Below are 26,334 nucleotides of genomic sequence, written 5' to 3' on the forward strand. Positions count from 1 at the left end.
GATCCTTTGATAGAACAGAAAACACAAACTCAGGGAGACCCCCGTGATATGTTCACAATTAAACAATCAGAGAACAGCAAAGCCAAGGCTAGACCAAGACCTGACAACACATAATTGAGGTTGCACTAATACAAGTTTCACTCCATACTTTCCTAACAGAAAGAAAGAAAAGAGAATAAAATGGAGACACCAGTAAAAGTTTTTGCTTTGAAGACTTCTTTTAGGAGGACACTTTAAGGATTAAAATTATATTTTAAAGATTTTTAGTATACAAGTTATTGGTTCTTAAAAAGGGAAATAAGAGACAATTGCTGTGTCACAAGAGGTCCCAAAGAGCAAAAAGGAAAAATCTTTGACAGCATTAGAGTAAAATACAGATGTGCTACCAAAGCTTTGTAAATAAAAGAGAAAAATTAATTCAGTATTAAACAGACGAGTTTAAACAAGCACACTCCCTCTAGATGTCAATTAGAAGGAGAATTACCCATTAAGTGGAAATAAAATATTTGAAAATCGGATCCCTTGTCTTAATGCTACTGTGAGGGTAAGGAATAACCTAATGTCTTTTTTCTTTGCTGACCATGGTTTAAGTTATGGAAAGCAAGAAAGTCTTCACGGGTTCTACTAAACTTTTTAAAAGCAGGTTTGTCTGTAAGTCCAAGCTACCTCAAAATTCTTGGTGAATAATAAAAGCCTCTCAATCATTATCAAATGAATCAATTTACAAAACCTCTCCAGTATTAAAAATACCAAATGGCTGAAGACATCCAGCAATACTTAAAATTGTGGAAATAAGAATAAATTCATAAATCTGTAAAGCATAGTCTGAGTACCTAACCTATAAAAACCCAATCAAATTGACAAAGACTTCATCGTAAATGGTATAATATGTGAAACTTTCAAGATATGCCTCAGAAAAAAGTCCTTCCTTTAACTCTTAAAAGAGCCCTGATGTCGAAAAAGGGGGACTATTGAGCTTGCTCTCTGTAGTTCATCTGTTCTGACTGATCATAATGATGAAAATATTAACTTCTTTCTGACTCTGGAGTAGCCTATTTGGAATAGAAGAGCAGATGAAGCTCCCAATTCCATCAATTACCACAGGAGACCTTTGCCTTTTTTAGCTTTATTTCTCTTTAACTAAAAACCAGGATACTGATTGGTATTCCTCAGATTGTAACACAGCATTTTGAACTTGCTTCAAACTTTTCAATAAAGTACAGAGGTCACTGTATGTGTTTCTTCTGCTCCCTACTGTACTCCCAGAACATAAAATAATGCTTGGATATATACTAATCACTCAAAAAAGCACTGGGTAAATTGAATTGATATGAATAAATTATTGTCTATAAAAGACATAGCTTAACATTATTTTATTTAGAAAACTGAAACAAATTGGTATCTCTGTATTACAAAACAATGAGAGACCAATATCAAAGTCTTTATATCACATAATTATTCATGTCACAAAAGAAGATTTACTCTGGGATATGTAACTGAATTTATTTGTAAAGGAAAGCTCAGAAATCATGAAATTCATGAAAGTTTATCTATCTGTTATAGTGGTTAATAATGTAGAAAGCATTTCTATATCTATATATATGTGTGTGTAGATAAAAATATGATATAATTATACATAATATGTTACACATTTTAAAAATGTATTTATTTATTTTTATGTGGTGTTGAGGATCAAACCCAGTGCCTCACATGTGCGAGGCAGGCACTCTAACACTGAGCCTCAACCCCAGCCCCAATATTACACATTTTATATAACATAAATACATATCATACATAATAGGTATGATTATCTACACTTTTTATTGTTCTTTTTAGATATACATGACAGTCGAGTGTATTTTGACATATTACACATATATGGAGTTCAACTTATTCCAGTTAGGATCCCATTCTTGTGGTTGAACAGGATGTGAAGTTATACTGGTTGTACATTCATAATTGAACATAGGAAAGTTATGTCCGATTCATTCTACTATTCTATTCTCACACCCCCTCCCTTCCCTTCATTGCTCTGTCTAATCCAATGAACTTTATCTACTCTTTATTGATAATGAATCCAGAGTTCTTTTTTTTTCTTTTGAGTTATATATGCAGTTCTTTTTATTTTTTATTTTGAGGCAGGGTCTTAATAAGCTGCTGAGGTTGGCCTCAAACTTGCACTCCTCCTACCTCAGCCTCCTGAATCACTGGGATTATAGGCATAAACCACTGAATCTGGCATAAAACCAAAGAAACTAAATACCATTCAGCTAACAGTAAACAGAGCATAAAAGTAAACTGAGGTCTTTAAACTCCAAATTGAAGTAAACCTTCTACTTGCTTTTAGCTGGATGTTCAGAAGATGACAGGTTTTTACTTGAAATCCTACTCTGCTAATTCCTATCACCATCTTCACAATGCCTCTCTTATCATGGAGTGAGAATAAAACAAGGTCTCACAAGATAAATTGGAGTTATTTGCACATCTGTAGGCTATCATCTTTGGGTGCCTGAGTTTATTATATCTATAAAATACTTTACCATAAAGTAGGAATATAAATTGAGATCAACTTCTCATTCATTATAAAAGTCAAACTTACAACAGCACAGGGCAATGAACCTATGATTCAACAGTGAAAGGAAGGGTGCCCTGCAACCATGTCAATGTAGAAGAAAAGAAGAAAGAGGGGTTGTTCACTCCTTAATGCAGCAGCAACACCACCCTCATTGCCCATTCAGGGTGTGGAGGTGAGAGGAAGGCACCTGCAGGCTCACCTATCATGCCCCACACTCGTTTCCCTGAGTTAGTACAGCATATGATCAGCCATGCCTCACCTGGCTGTCTCCTTCCACTCCATCTCCTGCCCATCCACGGCCAGCAGCTCATCCAGTTCCGTGAAGAGCTGGGGAGGCGCTGGGCTGTCATCCTCCTCTCCCAAGATGAATCGGATGCGTTCTGCGGCAGGAGAGACTGCAGAAGTGAAAATACTGTGGTTAAACACTGGCTGGACAACCCGGAGGAAAGTGTAGCTCCAAGATCTTCCTCTCTCCCCAGGGTCATTGGGCTTCCCTTCCACATTTTCAGTAGACATCTTTCTTGCTGACTCTCCCTTATCCCCAACCTAAAGCCAAAAAGCACTCAAAATTGGTCTCTCTTCTTTTGGTCCAAACTGTATCTCAGTTCTCCAAAAGAACTGCGCTCCAGGTCTGTGTAGTTTGTAACCAAGAACCTTACGCCCTCAGATGTGCTGAGGCCCAACCACATGACTTCTCCTCCTTCCTCACTTATGACCCATCCAAAATTATAAGACGGAAATCATCTTGAACCAATCACATTTTCATGTAGCTGTGGGAGGGCCAACAGAGCACCCCAATCCTGGGTTTTCCTTAGGCCCACACCTTCCACCCACCCTCCCTCTGTCCAATGTCTGAGCCCATGGCCCTCCCAGGCTCCTCGCTGACCATAACTGACTAACTGCAAAGTTGGTAAAGGAATATTTAACAAGATGAGGTCTCTTTTTTACATAATGGCAGTACCCAAAAATATTTAGTCACACTTCAATGCACTTGAAAAACAAGTCCAAGTAAAATATTGTACACCTGAGAGAGAAAAAGTTTTCCAACACACTTAAGCAGATAATTGAATGCCCTACTAGCTCCTTTTGACCCCATCTCCTGGAAATCATGTAATGAAAATTTAACTAGAATTTCCCCCAGGTTGTAGGTTATTTTCTCTTTTTTAAAAAAGAGAGGGATGAAAGCATTTGGAAATTGATGGTCACATTAAAAACTAAGGCCCATGTATACTTTTATAATAATAATCCAATGACATATACATACGGATACAATTAATGTATATCACACACATGAATATAATATATAAATCAATAGATTTATATTTAGATTTCAATACAAACAACCTAATAAAACATGAAAATGCCCACCATCTGAAAATTACATAAATACAGGACAAAATAAAAGTTGAAAGGTCAAAATTTATTTACTGCAAATAAATCCATGAAAAATATTCAACCTAATTAGTAATCAAAACTAATTATTAAAGTATATATGTTTCACCTATTGAAATATAACAATAGGAAAGAATGACAATGCCCAATGTTTAGAAATTGTGAAATAGTATCTCCCATTGTCCGTTGTTAGTAGGAACCTAAATGGGAAAAAATCTCTAAAGGGAAATTTGGAAGGATGTGGAAATGTTTTAAAAGTATATCCTGGTGGCTGGGATTGTGGCTTATTGGTAGAGCACTTGCCTAGCACATGTGAGGCACTAGCTGCACATAATAATAAATAAATAAAATAAAGGTATTGTGTCCATCTATAACTAAAAAAATTATTAAAAGTATATCTTATAAGCCAGGAATTCTTCCACTAAAAATACATTCATTTCAAATAAATGCTAACTGTTTCAAAGGTTTTTGCTACAGTGGTGATCTTTGCAGTATTGTTCATAATTGAGAAAAAAAAGAAAGAAGGATTGGTTAACTAAACATGGTACAAATACACAGCAAAATACCATGCAGTCATAAAACATGAATTCAAGATTGCAGGGTTTTTACATGTATACCATATAAAATCAAATGAAAAAAAATAATCATAGGCATAAAGTGGCCCTATTCTAGTAAAGAAAAAATGCACAATACATATCCATAAATCAAAGTCCAAAATTGAGGCAACCCTCACTTTGCTCAGTTCTATCATGTATGTGTATTTCAGGTAGCACAGTTTAGTTAAATAATTTTAATCCTTTAACAACACAGTTCAAATTTCTGTTAACATAGTATAGTAACTGTAATTGCATAAAGTAAAACCTTTGCTGCTAGCTCTTCAGTCCATAAATCACTACCTAATTAACAAATGTGCATGCTGAACAGTGACCAATCATGGATCTTCTTTTTTGTAATATTTTTAAATTATCTTTTAGTTGTTGATGGACCTTTATTTTATTTATTTGTGCTGAGAATCAAACCCAGTGCCTCACACATGCTAGGAAAGTGCTCTTCCACTGAGCTTCAACCCTAGCCCCATAGCTCTTCTTTCAATCCGCCAGTGACTGGCCACTAAAAGCTTGTTACTCAATTCACACAGACAGCAAGTGTGTAGTTGTGTTGCCTTCTTGCCTTTCTGTGGTAAATACACATGATGTGGCTCATCAAAAGAGAAAACTGGCCAACAAAGAAACTGATGATGTTAGAAGAAGTGAAATCTGAAACAAACACAAAGAGAGCTGCAGAAGACATCGCCATCCATGGAATGTTGACAATGTTGCCAGTCGCCATTTAAGAGATTCTGAATATAAGGAACTTTGTGAAGGCAAATTATCAACATCTATAAGAAAAAGGGCCATGATGAAAAAGATGACAATGTCATATAAGAAGTGAATGATGCTGGAAAAAACTTCACACTAGAGAAACCCAAGAGACCACGGCTTGACACAGAAAGCGTAAAGAATAAATGCTGTACGCTGATCCCAACTAAAGAGAATGTGACAATCTGTCTAGGCATATAAAGGAAAACACCTGTTTGGTCCACTTCATAAGTTGTATAATAGGAAGAAGGCAAGCATTATTCAAGCTACCCTGATAAGATGTGAAAAAAGAAATGACCGTTTTAATCTCAATGTTTCTAATGTCTTAAATTACTGTGTACTAAGTAAATAGCAGTTTTAACATTTTGTTTTCCATTTCCCTGTACCATTATAGCCAACATCAAGAGAGATTTTAATGTTTTGAAATTTTTATAAAGGTCAAGGAACAATGGTAACTTTTCCCATGGATTATTAGGATTGCTTTGTATTGATTTTGGCTTGCATGATCATTTTTTATAGTCTTGCACTAGTGCATAAAGCAAGGACTGCCTTAATCACAGGCTTATTTAACTATACAGGTATATTTAAACTAAAGCACATTTTAAATGTTATATAGATTATTTCTAGAGCTTCAATGTTTTCTTTTCTATAAGTTCTAAGTTTTTACAATCCATCCATGTATTCACTCAACAATGTGTATTGAGCCCAATCTATCCTCTAAGTAGTCTCTATTTCATGCTCTGAAGATAAAGGATAAAACATGAAAAAATTATCCCTGATATTATCATGCAAGTAGGGGAAATAAACAATAAGCAATTAATTAATTTGCTAAATGAATCAATAAATTAGCATACAAACCAAGAGAATATATTTGCTCACTATAAGTGTTTTCAGAACATTAAGGTAATTTAATACATATTGATTTGGTTACAATAAGTGTATTTTATTTCTGTAACCCTTGGCTTTGAAATTTCTAAAAATCTTTGGAAGAAGAAAAGGATCTAAAGTTCCAAGACTTTTGCGTGAAAACATTTGCAATGCCTTTCCAATCAAGAAATTGGAATAAGTATTTTAGGTGATCAGGGAGGGCATGAAAATGAAGAAATGACCAGTGGAATTTGGAATCCTAAGGAACAGACGTTCATGCTGCTCCATTTAGTCACTTCATTTCTTTATAGTGGTCCTGGAACTGACAATCACAAATTCGATTACCTTTTCATCAGCATTCAACATCAAAGATCCCTAAGGGAGAAGTAGCTTAGGGTGAAGTCCAGGGTTGAACAATCAACTTTTTGTACATTCCTAAAGATGGGATATAGGTCTGTCCACCCCCTCTAACAGGGAACAAATGTTTTTTCCAGGTTAAACAGCAGAAGTTCCTGCACCAACAGCACACATCCCTGCTGGGGCTGCTCCACAGCGCACTGCTCTCTGGACCAGCATCCTCCATACAGGAAAATACCAATCACTCTCCCTGACAGCAATTCAAAGTGGCTTCAGCAAAATGGAATGGAAAAAGAATGTGACATCACCCCAGGTGATATCATTAGGTGCCATCAGGTACCATTTCTAACACTTCTTATATGTTATCTTATCTCCTGAGCAAGGAGTATAATAATCCTTTGGGAAGTAAAATTTCACAATCATGTGTCATAAACTAACTTATGACTCTAGTAAATTTCTTCAATTGCTCCCTTAAGATTTCTGAAGAGGCCACAGCAATTGTATTGCAAATAACGACCTGAAGGAGAGTCCCTGTCACCCGCAAATACCCTTCCCAAAGACTGCTAACATCACTCAACACAAAGATACCCAGAGAATTGATGGATCATGAGTTATGTCAGGAATTCACTGTTTCCCATAGTCTTTGATTATGTAGGGAAATGAACTAAATAGAAGAGACAGCATTGCAGAGAGAAGAGTATAGACTCTGAAGCCAGACTGCCTAGGTTTGAATCTTAACTGTTATTAATTAGCTGTATGACCTGAAACATGCTAATTTATCTCTCTGTGTTTCAAATTTCCCATCTGCCAAAGGGGATGATGATGATGATGATGAAGCAGCTACAGTTGTAGTTTAAGAAAGAAAATTCTCACAAATATTGGCCTTGAGAATCACTGCATATTGAAAATGTGTAAGACTGGAAAGAAAAACGCCAGGAGTGGTGCCTGTTTCACTTCAGTGAATTCAGTGGCTTCAGGGATGAGAACACACAGGTGTGTCTACATTCCCAGGAACAGACAACAAAGAACAAGGGGGAAATAACGAACCCCTTTAGCCTCACGTAATACCTGGGTGGGGAGTATATCAGAAAGTCAACTATGTTGAATAGGAATACATTGATTCTTAGCAATAACTAAACTAACCTCATTGTAAAAGAGAACCTGAAGAAAAAAAGAGAAATTCCCAGGGAGGGACGAATTGCCAAATTAATCCAATTACTCTTTTTTTTTTTTTTTTATGGTCAGCAAAGCCAGTAAATCAAAGTGAAGTCCATGCCTCTGATCTACCTTGATTTTCTTTGGAATTCTGTGCTCTGATGAGAACATGTTTTGGTTTTTGAAGTAGAAACACTGAGATTAAAACAGTCATTTCTTTTTCACATCTTATCGGGGTAGCTTGAATAGTGCTTGCCTTCTTCCTATTGTACAACTTATGAAATGGACAAATCGTCACGTTCCTACATCAATGTGGTTATCTCTGACCAGGGTCCACATGAAGGATGACAAAGTGTGGGGTTAGCAGGAGACCCAGCACTCCCAAATTCCACTGAAACAAGAAGGCAGGCAGGAGAGCTGGCCACGGCCACCCCACCACCAGCATCTACAGTAGACATCTCTTACACATCACCACATTCACTCCCACTCAGCCTGGACTTGGCCTCAGAGTTCATCTGGACAGCCACTATCCATCAAGCAGCTCAGAAGAGACCCCGCTACCATCCCCAGTGCAGAAGAGTCCACGCAGTTGCCGGCCCCTATCTTTGCGCCCAACCTTGTCTCCCAGATAGAACTGTCTTGTGACTCACAGAGGAGCACACCTGCTCACTTTCTGTTTTTGTTTCACCTTTCCTATTTAGAATAGGAGCATACCCTTTTCTCTCCTGGCTCCAACTCCACTTCCCAGTTTTGAATTCTATCTTTTTCAGTATCCCATGTACAGCAGCAAGGGGCTCTACCTTACAGCCATAAAAACACTTCATGTCTGAATGACTTCTACAGGCACACAGCCTCTTCATTCTTACCAACATTCTATAGGTAATTTTCCTCCCAGCTAGACACCAAACCAGAAGGTGGGCTGCGTTTTATGTGCCCTCTTCCAAGACCAACACAGAACTATCACATAACTTTAAATGCTAAACTAAGAAATTAGATGTGGCTGAATAAAACTTGGATAGTTTCAAGTATATAAAAATGATTTGCAAAATAAATCTCACATTAATAACTATAAAACAGAAAACATTAAAGTTTTGAAAACTGCTCTTAACCTATCCTTCCTTTAATCCCTCTTCACGTTAGTGGTCATGTGACCAAATAAAATAGACATTGAATGTGGACTAAGCCTCAAATAAGAGAATGAAAACCTTGGGCAAATGCTTTCCTCTGCTAGACGCTATCTCCCCCTATCCTGAGGGACCACAACACTTAATCTGTACCTCTATCAGGAGAGTTGATATCCACCTGCTTTGTGTTTTATATATTACTATACTCTGTTATGCTTTTTTCTAAGTCATTCATTTAGTTAAAAACTTATTTAAACAACTATTGGTGCCTACTTTGGGTACAGTTAAGTTATACAAAGAAGAATGAGTGGGAAAAATAAGTAGGAGAATGAATGAATAAACAATACATATTTTGCCCTAGTTCCTCAGAAGAGTTCTTCCTGTGCCCTTTTCTCTGGCTCTTTTTAAGAGCATCTTGGAAAATGACATGGTTTGACAAAATGGAAACTCTGAGGTCTAGCAATGGCACACAGCCATTTTGTAACATAATTAATACAATCACAATCATCCCTTGGAGTCCACACACAGAGGATTGGTTTCAGGCCCTCCACCCATGGATACTAAATTCTGCAGATTCTCAATCCATTATGTAAAGTGGCTTAGTGTTGCATATCTCCTACACATATCCTCTTGCGTACATTAAATCATCTCTAGGTTATTAAAAATTTCTAATAGAATGTAAATGCTATGAAAATAGTTCTTATATGACATTGTTTGGGCAACAACGACACAGAAAAAAGTCAGTCTATAAGTAAGTACAGACACACTTATCGTAGGCCTTCCAATGTCTTCATGGCTGGTTAAATACTTGGTTGTGGAACTGATGGATCTGAAAGGATGACTTAAATTTTTAGTGTATGCAATATACTATGGTGTTTGTTGAAAGATCACAAAATATTTTTATGACAAAGTTCCTGTCCTAGGGAATTTATGGATGGGAAGATAATACATAATAAGGAACATGGTATCAATAAAATGGTAATATGCAATAACTAACATTTTGAATGACTACAGAGGCCTTGTGAGAAACACTGTTATTACATCATTTACTTTACACAACCCTTGATTACAAATAGAGAACTGAGTTTTAAGAGGGTAAGAGACTTCCCTAAGGATCACAGAACTGGTAAATTATATGGCCACAAGCCCACCTGTTTAATTTCCAATACCGTTTCTTAGCTAGCACACTCTCACATAAAATAAACAAATAAATAAATAAATAAACTAATTAAAAGAAAAACATGATCAGATTGCCATATGAACAGTACAAACAGTAAAAGGATTAGATTTCAGAAGAGGCAGAAATCACACTGGCATATGAAATAGTCCTAAAGTAAATTAATTGAACAATTTGGTTCATTATCTACCAAAAGGCAATTTGTGAATGTGCCCTTTTATTTTCAGTCTGGGAAGCATCCCACTGTGGCCACCCTGCAGGCTACCAAAAATATATTTTTAATAGAAATGATGGTCATAATAAACAATTTATATTGAGCATGACAAGTCTACATATATTTTCAGTGGGTTAAATGAGGGCTTCTGGATTTTTTATTTTTCTCTTTAGCAAAGTCTACAATCTTATGAAGTCTCAGCTCTCAAACAAAAGCCTAAAAAATATTAAAGTGATCAATATGCTATTACCAGTTGCTTTACACAGTTATCATTTTAAGATTTCATTTCGGTCCTTCGTCCTAAGACAAATTTTATAGGTAGACATCATGGTTGTTAAAATTTCCACAATTCATCTAATCATCAGACCACTGTAGCACTCTTAAAAATATAATTAAATGTTCTATTAAATCCTCAAACTTCATTTTCACTCTTATAAGAAATGAGAAATAACCAAATGAGTGAAACTTCATAAACCTGTAAATGCTAAAACATCCGTTTTAGCAATACCTGTTAGTTTTGCCATCTTAGCACCCTGACCTTTTTTTCTGATAAATGTATCCTATTTTCCTTTAGAGAACCTTCCTTAGACTTGTGGGTTCATGCACTGGGCTGAATCCTCCCGCTGTGACCCAGATGCACGCAATGATCAAAACTCCTGACCACAGCAATTTGTTTTTGAGTGAGCACTTTACCTAAACCAAGCTAGTTGGTGTGACTAAGTGTCAGAGTTAGGCTGGAACTACTGGAAAATAAATCTTCGCTTTACACTGAGACATTAATGTGGTAATGAAAACTGCAAGGTACTGATGACCATCTTGCAACCCTAAAGGAAACGGGTGCCCGGGAGTAAAGTAAACATGGAAGAACTCAGAACCAAGGAAGAAAGAGGTTCCTGTGCCATCATTTAAAAACCTAGATCTAGCCATGCCTAACAATTACTTTTCAATCATTTGTGGTAATTTTCTTTTAAAACAATCTGAGCTGAATTTTCTGCCACTTGAAACCAGAAAAAGTGCTGCTATACACTTCTATGATTCAGTTTTAATAGGTTAGAGTACAGCTAAATTCCACATAATATGTGCAATATGAAGTTAATTGCATTGAATAACCTTTTTAAAATAGAATCCAAATTCTGGAATAATCTATACAAGTCATCCATACATTTTTTTTCCTATGCCTTAACCTACCTTTACCTCAACCAATCCAGAAAATTATTATCAATTTACAGGCTGGCGGGCTCTAGAGGGGTAAATTAGAAGGTTACTTTTTCAGTTTCAAATTAGCCAAGAAACTGAAACAGCTAAATAGCATTCATTAAAATGGATAATTTTAAATATACGTAGGAATCCATGTATTAATAAACTCCCACTCAAGAAAAGCTGTCAATTACCACAATTATCCTTAATATTCTGTGACATTATTATTCAGCCGTAGAGAAATCAACAGCACTAGGAACCTAGATTTAAGAATCCTACCAAACTATCTTACTCAGGAGCAGAGTAAGTTCAATGAATTCACTCAGGCTTTTTTAGGAAATATCTGTACCTTAGTATTTTATTTTTAAAATGTAGATGATATAACTTACCTAGGATTTACCATTTCAAAAATGTTGTCATGACTCAGATCCATCTATAAGATACACAGGATTCTTTAGAACAAAATGGTGGTAGCCCTTACATTTCCCCACTCACTGTCTTCTTCCTTCATAATTTGTGCCAACAAAGTGAGTTAAAATACTAAAACTAAGACCTCTGCCGTGGTGTTAGTATTATTTTAGCCATCAAATGAATCTGGCCTGTGAAATTCCAGTGACCATATTAAAAATCAATGGTATGCAGCTTTTTTGGTCTAATTCTTTTATTAATTATTCCAATTATATTAATTATAATTATCTTAATTATATTATTAGTGTTATTTTGATATTTTAAGAATTTCTACTGGAAAGAGAAGCAGAATTTAAATCAGTCATTTGTTTCCAAGCAGACTCAGTGGTGACCTACACCAAGTAATTAAGTTAACTAATGAAAAAAATTATAATTTTTGGCATTTTTTTCCTGAACTTTACCTTCCATGATATCATTTTCCTATTTCACATAATCCAGGTTTGCACAGTATTCAGCTATGAGGGAAAAAAAATGGGATGGCTGACACATAGACATTCCTTTGATCCCAAAAGGATGCCCCTGTTAGTGTTCCCCACCTGCAAAAAAAACCACCCTGAGAGGGTACAAGGATGGCACTTGGTACCCTGCCAAGGACGTCAACTCCCAAAGTTCTCAGAGAGGCAAGATTCAAGCTGCCAAAACAACACAGTGGGGAAAACCAAATCAGGAACCAAGGAAATCTAGACATCAGATAACAGCCATTTAATGGGTCAGTACAGACCTCAGAGTATGGTCTGTCCCTTCTAGAGTTCTAAATTATGTCATTTGACACTTGCCACATGCCAGGGAATTCCAGAAGAAAAGAAAGGTAAGGACTCAAGAAAGGCAGAAGAATTCTCACAATACCTCCATTCACCCCATATACCAGTAGGGCTCATCTGCCTTGGTAAAAGTACAGGGGACACACTGCCTTATGTATCTGGATAATCATTACTTCTGAATGCATTTTTTTAGCTTCCTCTAATCTTTTGTTCAAATCAATTACTTTTCCCAAAGACCCAACTATATCCAAACTCTTCCTTTAATGAATCAGTACATTCTCTTTTTGTTGTTTGTTTATTCAACATATAATTGGATATCTTACATCCAAAGACTTATGACTTAAATAATATATTCAGAAAAACACCAGAAGGATACATACCAAATGTTAATAATTATTATCCTGGATGATAGGAATTATTGATGATTCTTATTTCCTCATTTTGCTTCTGTGTAAGTTCTAAATTTTCTAAAATTAACATTCATTTCATATTTATAAGGGAAACAAACCAATTAAGGTTTTTTTAATTGCTAAATTGAAAACAGTCATGTGAAATTAGTGCCAGACACTCCCCCTGAAGTATTTGAAACTGCAGAATCTCAATTATCTTTTGTAATAAATGTCCAACACAAACATAAGCCCACAGCATTTGCCTCCACGGCTCGCTGGGGACTGGAATAGCCAGTTCTGAGCCATGAAACAGACTGACCATGGTTCTGAAAGCTAACGGACTGAGAAGCCACAAAAGCCTAAAAGTGATCCCATGGGTACAGAATAATGGAGATGGGGGGGGGGGCTTCATTCAGGTGACAGGGAAAGGTAGAGTGGCTCCCCGTAAATATAACTAGAGCCAATCAGTAATGAAAATGGCAAGGAATCTGGACACTCAGGAGCCTTCTCCTCAAAGACCTCCAAGTTCCTTATGCATAGACAGCCACCGTTTCCATGGTTCCTTTAATTTGTCTTTCCCGACTTCACTTCTCTTTGCTCTGCCAGAGCTGTCCATGATAAGGCTTACATGATGAATCACTCTGCTTAAGAGTGAACACATCAGCATTTTTTCCAGGTTCAACTCAGACCAATTATCAGCACAATTTATACCCCGAGGTTTCTAACATCAGACTCAATTCTCATCAACATTAAGAAATATTCAGGATTCCCAAAATAAACTCTACAGACTCGCTCAAGTGCGACTATTTTCTATACAAAGTAGCTCAATTTATAGCTTCAATATTAGTGTCACAACCACAGTGCTAATGCTACCATTAGATGTCTTTTTTGCATGTGCATGCAAAAGAAGACATCCTCCTTCCTACAGATGCTCTCAAAATGCATGAGAATATAAAGGCACCAAGCCTTAAGGAATCTTTTGAACTTCATGCCCACATTGCCAAAAAATTCTACCCATCTTTCCTGGATAGCAATATTGAGAAATGTGATTCAAAACATAATCTCTTTAAAAGGAGAGAATGGGCAATGGAGTAATCACAAAACACTATGAGAGACTGTTCTAGAAAGAAAAAATAAAACAAAAAAAAAAAACAAACATTCCCCAAAGATGCACTGCTATAAAGATTTTGATAGAATTCTGAATGCAATATACAAATGTCAACAAGATTCTACAATATTTTTCTTCTTTTCAGCCTTATTTGGATCTGTTCTGAGTCAAGGGTCCAAAATTAGTGGCATTGATCCTGTACTTCTGTGAAGTTTAAAGATATTCTCAGCAAAGAAAACAAAATTATATATATATATGAGAGAGAGAGAGAGAGAGAGAGAGAGAGAGAGAAACATGTCTTATAACACTTCCTACTTGACATCTATAGCTTAACTGTTCTCAGACAAAATACGGCTTCATTTGCCTTATAGTGTGGTTCAATGGTTTGTCCCCTCCAAAATTAAGTTGATGCTTAACTGCTATTGTGATGGCATTGAGAGGTGGGACCTTCAAGAGGTGTTTATGTCATGAGGGCTCTGCCTCAAGAATGAACTAGTGCTCTTATTGCAAGAGTGGGTTCACCCTGTCTTGCCCTCTTCCATCCTCTTTTTGACTCCTGTCATGTGATGCCTTCAGCCATGTCATGATATATCAAGAAAGCTGGCAACAGTGTCAGTACCTTGATATCGGACTTCCCACCCTCCAGAATTGTGAGCCAATAAATTTTTGTTTACCATAAATTATAAATCATTATCAATCTGTGCTTTGGTAGTGCAAAACAAACTAAGACACCTTGTCTTATATACCCAAGAGATTATATAGAGAAATCAACCAGTAACACATGCTATTGGCAAAGACCTCAAAACCAGGCCAGAATCTAAGACCACTTACAAAACCTGACTTCATGACTTATAAAATAGCAATACGAATGACAAGTCTAATTAATATAACAAACAATTTTATTTTTTTAAGTCACTGAATTGCCCAGGCTGGCCTCAAACTTATAAACTTGCCATCTTCCTGCCTTAGTCTCCTGAGTAACTGTGATTATAGGTATGTGCCACCATGCCCAGCAAGCAAGTATTTTTTTTAACATTGTAATTTTAACTTTATTTAGAGAAGCAACATAACATAGTAGAAAGAAAAAAGACTTTGAATTCAGAAAACCAAAATGTATACCATAGTTCAGCCACTGACAAGTTAATATCGGGCTTGCCTTAAGCTACCTTCCCAAATTATGAATAGATATTTACTAAACTTATTTTAGTAAACAATAAAATGAGATCCCTTAAGTTTTAGAAGCATTTTTCAGTGTAGAGAAATATAATTTGTTAGAGAAATAAGCTCCCTCCTAAATTATCCATATCATTAAACTACACAAAGCAGATGGAAAACATATTAAGAGTGGGTATGTGGGCTGGGTAGGGATTTTAAATTCCTACTAAAGTGTGATACACACAATGCATATATTCCACAAAGTAATACAAACAAAAGTAAAGAATTCACCCCCTCCACACAGTATGTTTTCACTATAATCTTTCTGTCCAACATTTCTTAATCACTTATATTAACAGACTGTATATAGCACTTCCAGTCATCTGGAGATAACCTCTGTTCATGGAGGATGAAGTAAATGAGCACCACTTCAAAAGAGATTGATTATTAACAGCTTCCTGTTCAGAGAGAACCTGCAGAGAAATTATTTAGTCACTTCTAAAGCTTGTGTAATATGTGCAGCATGTCTATTCCTTAATTAGGTACAGAATGTCCAATTAATTAAATGTCATAAAACTTAAGTTCCTTTGCCTTTTCTCAGACCATCTCTTCTTTAGATCCCTCAAGTTTAAGCTAGTTTAGAAATACATTTGTCCATTAATGACACTTTTCAAGACGCATAAGTTCAAATCTGTCTTTGGGAGAATTGCATTTATAAAATGCTTTAGCAACCTTTATAAAGTGGAGAGTAGGCATACATGCGAAAATTTCCCAAATCCCTCTGCCACCTTTTGTGGGAGGGGCAGGAAAAAAAAACCACCAGAAAAGTGAGGTATCTGGGAATAGAATTATAAAGTTATAAAATGGCAAAAATAATGAGTCAGGGACTCCCACTAAGGCAACAGAAGGTGCTCTGAACCTGATGAACAAGATAAGCCAAAAATCTATGAAAGGAAGTTGAGGTAAAAATTCCAGAGCCAACAATTGTCAACAATAAATCCGAAAGGACAGGAAGGAAAAATCAAGGTCAAGTTACCAAGTTGAGAATGAGAAACTAGAGTTAACTGACATAAAAAGCAACCCACTAGCAAAATTCCCCCCAAGTGACCAAAGAAGCACTTTTCAGCAGCTAGTTCTCACATCCTCAGGGGAACTGACTCTTCATCACTTAGGGAGCATTTACACTTTAGTAACACCCCCACACACACACTTTAGGATAGGGTTCTACACATGCTTTCCTGGACAGTGACAGAACAGGGCATCTATGTCACCATAAAACATAACCCCAACTCAATGACAGTCATGGGTAGAGCATGAAATCGGTGTTATGAGGCATGGATCTGGTGTTGTGCTCCAACTACAACTGAGTAAAGTCCCTCTTCTCCCTCTGACTCAGCTTCCCTGTCTGTTTCACAAATAAAAACTTGAAGAGTGAAGAGATTACTGACGGCATGTTTGTGGCTGGTGGAACTGAAATTTACTCTCCTGACTTTCAAAAATCTTTTAAGAAACTCAAGACAGTGCCATTTTATTAAGTGATCCGCTAATGGATGTTGCATTCTGGCATTGAGGATTTCATCTTTCTTTTGAGAACACCAACAAATTTCCAATTCAAAGATTGAAAAAAAACTGACCTGACATTTTACTTTAATATCACCTTAAAACATGACAAAAAAATGCTAGTTAAGAATTACTTGTGATCTGAATGAAATGAATTATCTAAACAGAATTCTAAAAGTCAGTTTCTAATCATTTTCTTTGGCTAGTAACATAAAATATGCCTAAATACTAAATTTATTCTCTAGGTGTTTAATCAGTTGAGACTAAATTTTCTCAACATAGTGATTCAGCCAAGTCACATAGATGGTAATGTCCAAGAATTCACATCAGAAACATCAACTGACATTAAAACTGTTCTGAAATGTCTATATGGAATGTCATACCATGAATAGCTTGTTAACTTGTTGTCTATGAAATTAGTATGTTCTGCACTGAGTAAAATATATATATATACATGTATATACTTTCATGAGCCCAAAACTAGCTCATTTCAGAGGTTAGTTTCTTTTCTATCCTGACTCTATTACTATTTTAAACAATTGAAGACTCTGAGAATAACTCAGCTTAAATCTTATTTGGGGTATATAACAGCTGAGCAACATGCCCAATATCTGTTGACTGATTACCACTTTCAATCCTCTTCAAAAGGTGGTCAGTGGGATGTGAAGGTGGTCTGGCTGAGACATCAGTCACCCCATTGAACGCCAGCGTTGATTCAGTTGATCTGGTTGGCTAAGCAGGTGTTCCCTTCCTCCCTCACTACTCCATGTGCATCCCTCCCAAAGCTGCACACTCTTGTCAAAGAAGGCCACCTTCCCTGATAACAGGAGGACAGAGGACCATTTTAAGTCAAGGGTACTGTACTCCCCTGCTAGAACTTCCAAACAAGCTCTCAAAAATGTAGTCACTAATACAGGCTTATTGAAGAGAATCTTCAGCTTGCTTTCTATTTTTTCTAGCCAAGCAATTTAAATTGTGATATTTTCATTGGTCAGGTATTTGGTCTGAAATATTACTTATATCTATTAACAAATAGCATTTACAATAAACCTGTCTCCTTTAATCCTCAGAATATTCCCAAAACTTACTATCTCAGTATCCAAATATGTTCAAGGAGATTACACACAGCACCCAAGTCACAACTCTAGTAATCGGGAATAGACTTAAGGCACAGTTATGTAGATCTGTCTGACATAGAGTCCATACTCTACCTGATTCAGTGCTTCCCCTTTAATTTCTATTTTTACTGTGCTTATAAACAAACATAAAGCACCTTTCAAAAGTTCATACTCTGAATTTCAAAAACATATCTTACATTAGTTTGAAGGCTTTGAATGTAAGACATGTTAAAATGTTGATAATAACAATATGCATTTCCTCTAACTTTTCTTCCCTAAAATTGTTCTGGTCTGGTCTTTAAGTTACAGCAACCAAAAAGCTGGCTAAAATCATATGTATGTATAACAAAGATTGTTCTGCATTCCAGTGGGGTAGTATTAAGCCAAATATCATAAATATTTTTAAATAAAAAAAAATAAACTCATGGACGATATATCACCAATTGCCTTCCAAAGAGTGTTAAATTCTCCTATACTAAGTTTGGGATTGAAGTATTATTCCTTTACTTTTCAAAAATCCATCCATTCTATTACTTTTAATTTACTTTCCTCTAATTTTAAATGGCTTTAGAAGCTATCTAAATTCATTCCAGAGTTTAAATAACTAAGCCTACAAACTTGTCAGTTTTAACTTTGGGGGTAACAGATGTTTTTAAGTCAAATAAAATGCATACAAACATATACAAGTGGAGTTTTGTAGAAAATGGATGTTATTGCTTTATTAAAGGATTTTCTTCAAGCTCATCAATTCAACTTTCAAAAGATATAGAAAAGACATTCATTCCAGGGAATAAACTAACCTCCCAGGGTTGCACATGACTAAGTGATGGCAATGGTGTATGCACTAGAAAAATAAGAGTAAAATCAACTAACAGTAAACACACACAGTCTTAGAAATTTTTATTTAAAAAAGAATCTCATAAAAATAGCCAAGGAGGATTACAACTTTTATCTGTTGAGGGTCAATAAACACTTCCAATAATTCAATTACACTAAGCTGAAAAAGAACCTTTCCTCTTTACAACTGATATGATTTTACATACACCTGTGACCTGTGTTTTAACAAAATGGCTTGTGCCACCATGGTGACCAGCTGACCACTTGCTTTATGAATCTCTTTCCCTAATCTCCATAATGGAATATGTCAAACAGATGTTTAGAGGCACATCTCTCAGCGACATATTCCATTTCTACTGAAAACATTTGCAGGTCTACGTTACAAATAGGGTTATTTGCTAAGGTCCAAAACTTTCAAAGGAAGGATTTTCTTATCAACTACAAGTGCCACAGCTCTGTTTCAAAAGTAAGGCTGCTGGCGAATAAACTGAAGCCCAGCGGATGACATTCTGTCAAAACAATCTGCAAACGTTTATTTTGCTGCCACAGTTCAGCTGAAACCAGTTCGTGCTGAGATACTGACACTGCTATAATGTTGATTCATGCTTTTGTGGCTTCAAAAATTAATAACCGTAACTTTTGTTTTTTAAACGGTTTGGAATTGCCAGCAGTATGCTACCTCCAACTGGCTCTAAATAAAGCGCTTTTTGATTTAACTTGTTCTCAAAGGCAGAAAGGCATCTTTGTCTACAGTTTTGGATCCTAACTGATTTCTCATTCAACAAGGTAAAGCTAAAAATTGTACCACCGTCCTTTATACCCAGGAGGTGGTGAAAGGGACTATCGGCCTCTTTCAGCAATAAAGTCAAAATAGACGTGGGTACCGGGGGAGTACTGGGGATTGAACCCAGAGGCACCTTACCACTGACCTACATCTCCTGCCCTTTTTATTTTATTTGGAGACACAGTCCTACTAAATTGCCCAGGCTGATCTCAAACTTGTGATCCTCCTGCCTCAACCTCCCAAGTCAATTGGATTACAGGTATGCTCCACAATGCCTAGCAAAAGACTAAGACTTTAAAGGGCTTAAATATGTACTTTGAACTGAAAATATCTATGCTATGGTCATTAAGTCCTGCACATTGCTAACCAATCTTCAAAACTTTTATCAAACTGAATAATTAAGGCTTTCACTCAGCCTCAAAAATACCTGTTAATGGGGCTGGGATTGTGGCTCAGTGGTAGAGCACAGTGGGGACCCAGGTTCAATCCTCAGCACCACATAAAAATAAAGGCATTGTGTTGTGTCCATCTACACCAAAAAGTAAATATTTAAAAAAAAATACTTGTTAAGTATCTGTGTTATCTTCACAATTTAAAGACTATGGATTTGCAATTAAAATGAATAGCGCTCTCTCTCTCTCTCTCTCTCTCTCTCTCTCTCTCTCTCTCTATATATATATATATATATATATATATATATATATCCAAATAGCCAAATAAAAGGGATGTTTCAGGTAAATACATTTTCCCTGTACCCCACCTCAGGAGCAGCTGGAGCCCTTTGAGGAATCTGAGTCTCTACTGAAGAAGGTCTAACTCAGAGTCTGCCCAGCTCTGCAATAGCGTGACGTCACTCAGAGTGCAAAAGACTCACTCAGGTGTTCCTTCCCTTGATTTGTCATGATCAAGCTACAAAAAAGTCATGTAATAATTATTTAATACACTTATCAATATCTATTTTCCTAGAAAACTCAAAGTCCTTACACAGTTCTGAACAGTGGAGTTTCCTTCTCTCAACCTGGGTGAAGTCTGAACTATTGTGAGAGTAATCTTAGACTGCTCAGCTCTACCTCAATCTGTGGTATTTGCCTGAGTCTTAGGTTTGATACTAATGGACATAGAACAGAGGAAAAAAAAAAAACAGAGAATTCTGTGGGAAAGGGAGGAACCTAGGAAAGTCAGCCAAATTTCCAGTCTCTCAAGATTCAGATAGTCATTGTTTGGCTTGATAATTCTGTAAATTCCAAGAAAATCAGGCATACTATTATTTAATATGTTTGGCTGACCCATCTCACTTCAACTGCACAGATAAATAAAGGCTGACTCTGAATCTGCAATATAATGTGTGATCCTATCAGGTTATCCATCCATTCACAAACTCTCAACAAGTATTTATCATGTGTCAGAAATGGTGCCTACACTATTGTGCTCTGGGTGGGTTTTCACCCCCAAAGGGAAAAGCCCACATGTAAAGGGTTAATTACAGTGATTACGTTTTGATTTATTCATTCCTCTAATAAATATTTATCAAACACCTACTATGTATTGAGTCCCTGCGAAGCACTGCACTGGGAACTGTAACAGAATAGTACTGGGGTCTTTGTTGTTGTTTTGTTTCGTTTTGTTTTGTTTTGCTCAAAGCACTTTGGAAGGCTACATGTGTAGGCTTCAGAAGGTCAGAACACAGGGCACCAAAATGTGATAAGAGAAGAGAAATGAGACTACAAAAACAAATTTGAGATAAATCCTGAATGGCCCTCTATGCTTTGATAAGGCTTTTAGACTTTATCCTATAATACCAATAAGGAAGTATTGAGGGTTTCACGCAGGCAATGGCGAAATCAGGCCAGTGTTTAAGAAATCTGTCCAGGACCATGCCATAGTTGGTGGGGTGGAAGAGGGAGAGTATTCAATGGTTCTTTCCACAATGAACAAATGTGTAAAGTTGTGATCAGTCGTTCTGGACACCCACTCAAGCCCACTGCTCTCTGCTTCTCAGCAGCTTTGTTCTCTCTGCTGCAAGACCTGGAGAGTGCTTCTGTTCACCCCGTCTGTAGTTAGGCTACCTTGCTTCAGAAATAGACTCAGCATTCTTCTGCAACTCTGCTCATAAATGCACCACTTCCACTTATCAGATAACATCTATAAAGTTTCCTGATTTTCATTCACATTCTTCACCTACCTAAGAAAATTAAACTGACCTGTGGTAAATCTAGCTAAAGCACTTCCTGCCATAGCCCAATAAATGGAGGCAATGCTGCTTCTGATGATGGGTTAGGAAGGCAATGTAAAATCACAGATTTTCATGTTCCCAACCACCCTCTTTCACATTCACCACTCTCAACCCTTGGTAACTAGTTATACTAAAGATCCTTAAGTGCTTTTTCCAACTACTGAAGGCAAAAGCTAAGGCAAGCTTTTAGCCAGCAGCACCAGAGCACTGTTTTCAAAACGGGTTTGATGGTCAGATCTACCTTAGGTGATTCAAAACACAGACTAACTGGCTCCTGGGTTTCAGTAGAGGGTGTCAGGATCTACATTTTTCTACTGACTCCCTTGGTAAAGTTATAAACTAGGCTAGTTTGGTAAACCCTGGATGGAAGCATCTCTAATGAGTTCCTTATAATTAAAGCAGCATTAAGCACACATTTTTCTCTTAAATACTTTAATGAAACTTAGTCAATCACTTTAAGTAATTGCCACCCATTTAATGTTTACTGAAACAGTTTACAACTAATTCACATGCCATTTTCTAAATGCTTCAGGCTTACTTGGTTTTCCTGCTGTGCATTTAACAATTTGTTAACTATTAATAAAAGTGAAGAAAAATCAGAATCTGGAGGTCATTTTACCAGTTAAAGGAGCCGCCAAGAGCATGATTTATAATTAGCGGAATACATGTGAGCTCCTTGTGGCATTAACCAGGACCTTATGGTCCGTGCTTTAAAGCAAAATAGGCCATGAATAAACAACATGCTACCTAAAATAAGTCACCTTCTTTCACATCCACTGTCAATCATAAACTACACAGGAAACTTCTCACTGGTAACAATGAGTATTTGTGGCAACATTACTACTTATGAATGGACTTAGAGCAAAGTAGATCTAAATGAAAAACAAAAATTGTTAGTAGTTATTAAGTAGTACTTAGTCTCATTCTTATTTCTTGGCATTTTTTCCCCATTTAGTAATGCTAGGTACCACTATCATCCCCATTTTACAGATTAGGAAACTGATATATGGAGAAGCTAAGTAACCTGCTCAAGGTTAAACAGCTAATAAGTGGCAGACATACAAACTGAAACCAAGAAGTATGACGCTGGAGCCTATATTCTTAACCTGATGTACTGAACCAAGAGAATCAGGTGCCTGAACTGCATTTGAAAGAGGTAGAGAAGCTATGACAAGAAAAATTAGCCAAAATGGATCTCCAAAACAAAAGCGGAAAACCAGTATCCAATTCACTGCTGAGGGCCTGCTGTGTGTTAGGCCAGCACTCCATGCTTTGGGAAATAGTAAACAAAGATGAATAAATCATGATTCCCTCTCATCTTCATTGCTTAATTCAATTCTTTATTGCTTAATTCTTTCATAAAACCTCACCCAATTCAGAGCATTACTGTTTCACTTTTCACACTGTATCACAATTAAGTAGATACACCTGCCTCTCCTACTATTAAGTTGTAAATTCCGTGGCCCATCATGGGAACAGACACCATATCGTATCCGTCACCTAGATTCCTGATATCGTGTGCATGGACACACTGTTGCCTCTCAATAGCATTTGATGAATGCAAGAACAGATGAAACACAGAAGGAGAAAACAGAAGCAAAATAACTTGTTTTAAGATTCACATTGTGCAAGAGGAAAATAAAAGAGTTTGTATATTCCAGCCTTATCCTAAAGTTGTGGCTAATATGCTATATATACCAACTAGTCCTAAAACTACATGATTGAATGTTTTATCAGATACTATAAGACATATAAAATTTTGTTCACATGTCATCTTCATGCTTCACCTCTCATTTGAACATACTGAAACCTTACAGGCAGGGGCCACCACACATACCACTGTGTCAGGCCATGGTAAAGGCATATTTCAATCTAATCTTCAGAGAAGCCCTGTGAAGTAGCTCAATCTAAAAATGAAGGCTTAGAGAGGTCAAGTCTCTTGCCCAAGGTTACACAGCTAGTAAAAGACAGAATGGGACATTAAATTCCACACTAGTGACAACTATGCTATTTTTGTTCTCTCAAAGTTCCAAATCCAAGCTCCACCACATACTAGTTATGTGACCTAGGGGAAATTATTTAGCTCTTCTAAGCCTCATTTTTATCATTGTGAGGTTAGTGATTTTCTAGGGAATGATATAAGGATTAAATAAGATAATGAATGCAAAGTGTCAGTCATATGATAGGTATTTGACAAATATGTATCAGTTAGCTCATTAAATATTCAGACTTTTCCCAGTAATTTGATATATTTGTTGCCAACTGATTTAGATACTAAAACTTCCATTAAATTCTGTGCTTAAAAAGATCACTGTGTTGGGATTTATGTCCCAACTAAGCAGTTGCAAGTGTTCCACAAAATTAAAAGCACAAATGAAACTAAAACCCCACAATAAATATAAATAGCTATAGATTGACATTTTTCTAAGACTTTTACTTTCTCTATTTAATAACTAGAGACACTCAAATACAAAGGTTAAAAAAAAAATAAAGAAAGAAGAAAAAAAAAATGAACCTTGCCCAAGACAGAATCAGTCACTGGAAATCTAGAATCAGAACTTAGTCTCATGTCATTCTCAAATGATTAAATGAAAATTCGATTTGAATGCTTGTTTCAACACTAAGTACTTTTTAAAAAACATTTCTGTGACAGTTAATTTTATGTGTCCACTTGACTGGACTACAGGATGCACAGAAAGCAGGTAAAACATTATTTCTGAGTATGCCTATGAAGGTGTTTCTGGAAGATATTAGCATTTGAATTAGCAGACTGAGTAAAGATCGCCCAGCCAATGTAGGTGGGCATCACCCAGTCCACTGAGAGATCAAATCAAACAAAATTTCAGAGCAAAAATGAATTCACTCTTTCTGCTTGAGCTAGAACATCCATCTTGTCCTGCCTTCAAATATCAGTGTTCGGGCTTCTTGGACTTTCAGAGTCAAAACAAGACTTATATCACTGTTCCCCAAAACCCTCACTCTCTCCCAAACTCAGGCCTTTGGTTTTAGGCTGAGTCACGTCACTGGCTTTCCAAGTTCTCTACCCAAGCTTGCAGACAGCAGATCACTGGGACTTCTTCACCTCCATAATCATGTTAACCAATTCCTATAACACACACATACACACACACACACACACACACACACACACACACACACCCTATTGGTTCTATTCCTCTGAAAAACCCTAATACAACTTTCTATCTGAAACAGTGTTTCTACTCAGTAGAGAAAGGATTTGGAAGACTCAGTTTCCTATTCAGGCTCTGCCACTTACCAACTCTGAGACTCATGCCAAAGTTTCCTCATCCATGGAATGGGGGTGAAGATTAAAAGAGACAATGCATAGCAATGGGCCTAGAATATACCAGAATATACCAGACACTGGACAGGTGCTGACGAAACTCAATCTGGAGCTCTTAAGACCATCTGGAACTCCTGAGATGCTGCAAAGTGTTGGTGCTCCTCTTCTTACAAATAACTTAAATGCAGAGAAGAAAAGGAAGGAGGGGAAAAAAAGGAAATAAAAATAGCTATCTGAGGAGTTACAGCTACAATTCTGTTAAGAAAGAGCAATCAAGCTTCTATGTTACACACAACTCTAAATTATGATCCCAGATTACAATGCTAAATTGTGATGTCCCATTATTCTCTTTCTGTTAATTAGAATAGTGGTTAATCAAAACATGAAATGGAATGGTCATAAAAAGATGTTTCATCCATATATACTAGAAGAGCTATTTCCCAAGAGGTGCGCATAGGATAGACAACCAGAAAATAAAAAGTGGCTTTAAGTATTCTGCTAATCAGGTTTTCATCACTGGGACCAAAATATTCAAAAAGACCAACTTAGAGGAAGAAAAGTTTATTTTGGGATCACAATTTCCAAGGTTAAGCTCCTGGTGGGCCAATTTCATTACCTTGGGCCCAAAGTGAAGCAGAACTCTATTGCAGAAGGATGTGGATGGAAGAACACTCCTCACCTTATAGTGGCTAGAAAGCAGAGAGAGAGGAAGAAGCCACAGGGAACAAAGTAATCCCCAAGGATACACCCCAGTGACCCCTCCTCTAGCCACATCCCACCTGCCCACAGTTACACCCCATAAATCCACTGAAACTGTCAATCCATCAAATGGATTAAACCACTGATAAGATTACATCTCTTATAATCTAATCATTTCACCTCCTGTATTAACACAGGAGCTTTTGGTAGATACCTAGTATCCAAACCATAACAAGTATGAAACAAGGTAATCCACAAACATTTTGACAGAGTGACATAGAGCTGTGTGAAATACTAATGGGCAGACTGCTTTGCTGTGAAATGAAATTTACAACTGTTCAAATGCCATTTGGGCTAAATTTTACTATGAACGACCAATCTGCTTTTCTTTACTGACAAAGAAACACTGCATGAATAATCAATCTGCTCCCCAACCTTCCATTTTTCCATTCACCTCTCCCTCCCTTCTCCTGCTATATCCTCAGATGCTACCTGTAAAGAA

The 26,334-nt window shown here is 36.7% G+C and overlaps 1 protein-coding gene across 2 annotated transcripts in view; it reads right to left on the reverse strand.

Annotated features, from left to right (window-relative positions):
- Slc4a4 (solute carrier family 4 member 4) overlaps positions 1-26,334 on the reverse strand; it is a 319,583-nt gene that overhangs the window by 187,760 nt on the left and 105,489 nt on the right. For both annotated transcript variants that reach the window (XM_026402584.2, XM_026402583.2), the window contains exon 4: positions 2,835-2,970. In XM_026402584.2, coding sequence (XP_026258369.2) covers positions 2,835-2,970 — 136 coding nt within the window. The remainder of the gene's footprint in view (positions 1-2,834; positions 2,971-26,334) is intronic.

The sequence above is a fragment of the Urocitellus parryii genome, chromosome 10 (genome assembly GCF_045843805.1).
Source record: "Urocitellus parryii isolate mUroPar1 chromosome 10, mUroPar1.hap1, whole genome shotgun sequence".
Taxonomy (NCBI): domain Eukaryota; kingdom Metazoa; phylum Chordata; class Mammalia; order Rodentia; family Sciuridae; genus Urocitellus; species Urocitellus parryii.